At 58.1% G+C, this 6,547-nt stretch overlaps 1 protein-coding gene across 1 annotated transcript in view; it reads left to right on the top strand.

The window, feature by feature from the left end:
• The first annotated feature begins 5,217 nt into the window (after positions 1 to 5,217).
• The window catches only part of ANKRD29 (ankyrin repeat domain 29), a 24,568-nt gene continuing 23,238 nt past the window's right edge, over positions 5,218 to 6,547 (top strand). Inside the window, exon 1 of the mRNA XM_005875409.2 lies at positions 5,218 to 5,470. Within this exon, the coding sequence (XP_005875471.2) occupies positions 5,218 to 5,470 (253 nt within the window). The remainder of the gene's footprint in view (positions 5,471 to 6,547) is intronic.

Genomic DNA, 6,547 nt, shown 5'->3' with positions numbered 1-6,547 from the left:
ACTTACAGTTGATTGAAGTCTCCCGCCACCCACACATTTTAGGGCGGAAATGACCCTATTGGAGGTTTTAGTAAAAATAGCAGCTGAGATGCTCCGAGCAGCTGAAAGGTGCCGGCTCCGCACCCAGGGCTTCCCCGCGCGTCCGCTGAGCCTCAAAGGCCGCGAGAATGCGCTTTCCTGGTTCTTCAAAAACAAACAAAACCAACAAAAACAAGAAAACCAAGAAACATGAGCGTTAAGAGCCGCTCTCAGTTCCGCGTGGGAAGCGAACCCCAGTGTCCGGCTCCAACGCCACTGGACCGCGTCCTGAGCCCCGAGCAGAGGCCCCGCCCGGGATCCGGGCCGGGGCAGGTCTCTGTGTGCAGAGCGGGGCGGGGGGCGAACAGGAGGGCGTGGGGGTCACCGTGTCGGATGGCCCTGGACTAGAGCGCAGGTGTCCACGGTGGGAGGACAGAGGCAAAATGAGTGGCTTCCGAACATTTAAACCTGCAGAATTCAGCAGCTGATGATCGCAGAGCTAGGGACGGCCAGCGAGGTGAAGAGAAGACGCCCAGGAGGGCAGTGGGCGGAGGGAGGGGTGAGGCTCACAGGGAGCGGTGTCACTGGAATCTGAACCCACGGGCAGGAGTGGGTTACCCAGTGGGTCCGTGTGAAGGTGGGAAATAAGAGGGACTGAGGACACGGTGTTGAAGATCAAGACTGAAGCACGGCCCGGCCGGCGGGGCTCAGTGGTTGAGCATCAACCTATGAACCAGGAGGTTCGATTCCCGGTCAGGGGTCAGGGCACGTGCTGGAGTTGTGGGCTCGATCCCCAGTCGGGGGCGAGCAGGAGGCAGCCGATCAGTGATTCTCTCTTGTCATGGGTGTTTCCAACTCTCTCCCTTCCTCTCTGAAATCAATAAAAACATATACTTTTTTAAAAAGAAAAGAATGAGCAGAATGAGAAGCCCACGGAGGAAGCCGAGTGGCCGCCAGTTTGAAGAAACGTCTGAGAACGAGCGGAAGACGTGCCAGGACTGAAGCCGAGAACCTCCAGCCGTCGAATCTCCAGGTGTGCAGCATGAGGCCCAGCGCAGGTGACAGGTGGAAGCAAAAGGAGCTATGAGCCCGGCCGGGGTGGCCCAGTGGTTGAGCGTCGACCTATGAACCAGGAGGTCAAGGTTCCATTCCCGGTCAGGGCACAGGCCCGGGTTGTAGGCTCGATCCCCAGTGTGGGGCCGGCAGGAGGCAGCCAATCAGTGATTCTCTCTCATCATTGATGTTTCCCTCTCTCTCCCTCTCCCTTTCTCTCTAAAATCAATAATAAAAATATTTCTTAAAAAATAATAAATAAATAAGGAACTATGCGTATATTTCAAATGTGCCCCTCACCTGCAAAAAAGAAAATACCACTTATTACTGATTCAGCCAAAAGGCCTGTTTCCTCCGGCGTCTTCCCCAGGAGGGGGAATAAAACCAACAGATTCTTAGAAAACGAGTCAAAAAGTTTGCCCACCCCTGCCTTAGACTGAGCTTGGGAGTGAGGAAGCCTGTGGTAACGGCCCTGGGGAGGGGGTGAAGGAGGGGGAGGGGAGGGGAAGGCCTCTGTCCTAAGGGCTTTCAGGGCGGAGAGTCAGGGTCTGTGGGGAAGAGTCTGCAGGACACGCAGCAGCTTTCCAGGTGGCCCTTCCAGGGGTGTGGTCTCAGGGATTGATTGGCAGGCGCCAGGGCAGGGTCATTATTCAACGCAGCTGGTCCTGAGGTCAGCCAGGGGGTCGCTGGTCTGGTTTTGTTGCTTTTCTGGGCCTGGAGCTGAATATAAAGGAGGCCTGAATGTTATCTCCAGGGAGGAAGGCCAGGGGGTCCACACCTAATGGCCGGTGATAGGCTAAGCCCCAGGGGAGGGAGGTGATCTTGCAGGAGGTCCCACCCTTCAGTGTCCTTTTCTCGGAATGACCAGCACCGGGCCCACCATCCTCGCTCTGCTCATGTCTGTCTAACTCCCACCACACTAGTGTGGGACGTCCACTTTTACTTTAGCTTTGAACACTCTAGAAAGGCTATTATTGTCTTTCGTACATTAAAAAATAATTTGTTTTTTTCATTTAAAATATATATGACTCTCCCACCTTTACTTCCCCTAAACCCACCCTGGGCAGGCAGCAAGCAGTGTGTGAGGGTGTGCACAGCTCCACGGCCCTCCAGGTGTGCAGCATGAGGCCCAGCGCAGGTGACAGGTGGAAGCAAAAGGAGCTATGAGCCCGGCCGGGGTGGCCCAGTGGTTGAGCGTCGACCTATGAACCAGGAGGTCAAGGTTCCATTCCCGGTCAGGGCACAGGCCCGGGTTGTAGGCTCGATCCCCAGTGTGGGGCCGGCAGGAGGCAGCCAATCAGTGATTCTCTCTCATCATTGATGTTTCCCTCTCTCTCCCTCTCCCTTTCTCTCTAAAATCAATAATAAAAATATTTCTTAAAAAATAATAAATAAATAAGGAACTATGCGTATATTTCAAATGTGCCCCTCACCTGCAAAAAAGAAAATACCACTTATTACTGATTCAGCCAAAAGGCCTGTTTCCTCCGGCGTCTTCCCCAGGAGGGGGCCGGAGGCCGGAGGCCCAGGACCCCGCTGCTGGCGGACTCGGTGGGGCCAGCCTGCTTCCTGGCTTGCTCCCTGCGTCCTCCCACGGGAGAGAGGACGCTCATGTCTCTTAAGGGCACTAACCCTGTCCTGGGCTCTCCCGCCAGGGCCCAGTCTAACCTGAATTACCTGCCAAAGCCCCACCTCACAATGCATCGCATGGGGGTTAGGATTTGGTGGGGGGAGGGCACACACATTCAGTTCGAGAGATGATCTGGCTGGACAGTGGAGTCACTCACCCGTCAAAAGACTGAACTACCGCCCGGCCGGTGTGGCTCAGTGGTTGAGCGTCGACCTGTGAACCAGGAGGTCTCTGTGATTCCCGGTCAGGTCAGGGCACAGGCCCGGGTTGTGGGTGCGATTCCCAGTGGGGAGCGTGCAGGAGGCAGCCGATCGATCCATGATTCTCTCTCATCACTGATGTTTCTGTCTCCCTGTCCCTTCCTCTTTCTGAAATCAATAAAAAAAAGCATTGAAGTGTTCATTTCAGTTTTAGTATATTCACAGAGCTGTGCCACCATCAGCACAATTAATTTTAGGATGTTTTCACCTTCACCCCCAGAAAAGAAGTCGCACACCCAGTAGCAGACACACTCTGTTCCCCTGCACTTCCCGGCTTTAGATTCTGCTCATCTGCTCCCGATCCCTGTAGATTCGCCTGTTCTGGTCACATATGTTGTAAACAGACTCACCATGGTCTAGAGCTCTGATCTGGGGGTGCTGGTGTGACATAACCCCCTCTGAGCAGGAGGCCAGGGGTAGATCCCCCTTTCCTCCTCCGGTGCCTCCCACAAAGCGAAACAGCGCTGACAGCACAAGGTGTAGCTCAGTGGTCGGCAAACTCATTAGTCAACAGAGCCAAATATCAATAGTACGACGATTGAAATTTCTTCTGAGAGCCAAATGTTTTAAACTTAAACTATATAGGTAGGTATATGGTTTTTAACTTAATTAGGGTCTTCCTAAGGCTTAGAAAGAGCCACACTCAAGGGGCCAAAGAGCCGCATGTGGTTCGTGAGCCGCAGTTTGCCGACCACCGGGTGTAGCCTCTTCACAGTCCATTGAACATTCTGAACCTTTCGAGCACTTCGCACGGAGTGGGCAGTGCATTAGGGTGGCCGGTCACACGGGCCGCGCGTCCTCCCGCACAGGCTCCTGGTCCTGCGTCGTGTCTGAGTGATGTGGCCTCTGTCGTACGTGATGGAACAAAGCTCACGTCCTCCTGATGGACCGAATAGGACACAACGGAATCCACAGTATTCTAACCCCTTTTAAACCGTAGCTTAAAGCTCTTGGCTTCTCCTCGGAATTCCAGTTCTGCCCCCAAACACTTCCCCTCCGTGTTTCCTCTCCCTCCTTCCCGTGTTTAGTTCCTGGCGGTGCGCTGATGAGCCGTGCGTGAGCCCGAATCCTGGCCGTGAGTGAGGGGGAGGGGAGGGCATACGGCACACGGAGGTCTGTGCTCAGCTTTCCTCACAGGGCGATGAGATACGAGACCTCCGACTCGACTCGAGCAGCCGTGGGTTCGAATCCTGCCTGTTGCTTCCTAGCGGTACGGCCTCGAGTAATCCCTGTGGGCCTCAGTGTGCTTGTTGTTAACATGCGGGTAGTGACAGGCTCACTCGATGGGGCTGTTGGGGAATTAGGGGTCAGAGCAGGAGAGAACCTGGCACAGGGCTGACGGGGGCGAGGGCTCGGCATGGTGGTTGGTGCTGTTCCTCATAACGAGGCCGCAACGGGCCTGGGAGGCCCTGGCCCTGTGGGGTGAGGACCAGGCTACATGGTCGCATGCGGTTTCGGTGCCGCACGGTCACAGCATCGTCCCCGTGGGAGGGGAAGGGCTTGCGGTCCACGCCCAGCGCCGATGGTGTGGTCCGTGTTGTGCTGAGGTTTGTATGAGCCCAGGAAACGTGAGCATTGACCCCAAAGGGAAGGGAGGTCGGGGCCTTTGCCTCTCGGCAGAAGAGGAGCCGGAAGGGGGCCAGGAAGGAGGCCGGGTCCGTGCTGCCCGCTCCTCGCTGTCCCAGGAGAGCTCCCCAGGCGGCGACAGTGCGATGGGAACAGGCAGCACCAGCTCCAACCGCCTGCGGCCGAGCCCGCCTTTCGTCTCCCGCTTCCCTCGTCCGTGCCGTGGGGATGGCTCCACTCTCTGAGCTGTGGACAGGCTCACGCGGGCGAGGGATGCAGGCAGTGCCCCACGCGGGGCAGAACAGGCCCTCGGCGTCAGCTCGGGGTTCCACCCCGATGCCACCCGGGCACTGGAAGCAGCTGTTCAAGCTGAACTCACCATCGTCCCTGAAACCCGCCCCTCATCGCATCCCCGACGTCCAGGAGTGGCCGGGCGCAGTCCATCCATCAACCTATGAACCTGGAGGTCACGGTTCGATTCCTAATCAAGGCGTATGCCAGGTTGCGGGCTCAATCAATAAAAATATGTATTTTTTTAAATCACAGTGAGATACCCCTTCCCACCCACTAGGACAGTGATGGCGAACCTTTTGAGCTCGGCGTGTCAGCATTTTGAAAAACCCTAACTTAACTCTGGTGCCATGTCACATATAGAAATTTTTTTATCTTTGCAACCATAGTAAAACCCCGATGCCACCCGGGCACTGGAAGCAGCTGTTCAAGCTGAACTCACCATCGTCCCTGAAACCCGCCCCTCATCGCATCCCCGACGTCCAGGAGTGGCCGGGCGCAGTCCATCTCCATCGGTGTGTCAGGCAGCCGGCCCTGGAGGGCGGCGGGAGGTCACGGGTGTTTGTGTATCTCATGTCCGAAGGGGTCGTACGGCGCCTCTCCCTCCGCTCGTACCGTCGCAGACCAAGTCGTGTAGCTCCTGTCGTCCCCGGTCGGTCTCCTCCTGCCGCCCCTGTGGCTGCTCCGCTCGCCCATCAGCTGGGCCCCGGCCGGGCAGCAGCCTCCTTGTCCTCGCGGACACGGACCTCACCCGGCCCCTGAGACAGCAAGGAGCAGGCAGCAGGGCCCGGCGGCCTCCTCCCTCCGTCCCGGGCCCCACGGGGACCTTCCTGCTACACAGAGCGGATGGTTGGATGGTTCGCCCACCTCCACGCCCCTCCTCGCTGCCCCTTCCCCCAGGATGGAGTGCAGATGCCGTCAGCCAGGCCCAGCCGACCCTCAGGACGCGGCCTGCCCCCTGCCCTGCACGCCCTGCCCCGTCTCCTCACACCGTCCATTCCGGCCCTGCCAGGCGGACAGAGGGGCCCGGGTGCTGGCCCTGTCCTGTCTGCGGGGACCTCTGCTCACCTTCAGCCCCCTCCCAAGAGCTCCTCTCTCTGAGGCCGTCCTGCCGCCTCGGGTGGAACCGACCGTTCTCTGCTCTCCCCGCGGGGCCTGCTCTCCTACCCTGGCCCCCGTAACGGACACCTCTCGCCATGGCTGCTGTCCCCCCTGGAAGCCGTCTGTGAGCGGAATCAGTGGCTCCCACCTCTCGTCCCAGCCCTGGCCTGTGCCAACATCCCTAGCACTGGGGTGACCAGTAAATTAGCCCGGACAAGTGTTTTTCTTAACTTATTGTTTTAAAATATATTCACATTGATTTCAGAGAGGAAGGGAGGGGAGGGAGAGAGCACGTTCCTGTGTGTTCTCTGTCCAGTCCTCCGACCGCACAGGAGGTGCTGCTGTCAGGACTCCCGTGTTCCGGGGCCGAGAGGAGTGAAAACCCTCCAAGGGCACAGGCGGGAGCAGCTGGTCGGACACGGACTCAGCCCTTTCCCGCCCCAGGTCGGCGCCGCTGTCCGGCTCCACCTCCCAGGACACCGGGCCCCCGGGAGAGGGAACTGCTGAGGCTTTTCGTGCAGCTGGCTTCCTGCAGCCTCGTGGGAAACCCCACTGAGGCCGAGCAGGAGGGGATCGCGCAGGAGGGGGGGCCGAGCAGGAGGGGGGGGCCGAGCAGGAGGGGGGGCCG

The sequence above is a fragment of the Myotis brandtii genome, unplaced genomic scaffold (assembly GCF_000412655.1).
Source record: "Myotis brandtii unplaced genomic scaffold, ASM41265v1 scaffold460, whole genome shotgun sequence".
Lineage (NCBI taxonomy): Eukaryota > Metazoa > Chordata > Mammalia > Chiroptera > Vespertilionidae > Myotis > Myotis brandtii.
Note: the sequence above shows the minus strand (reverse complement) of the source record. Positions and strands in the feature narration are given on the sequence as shown.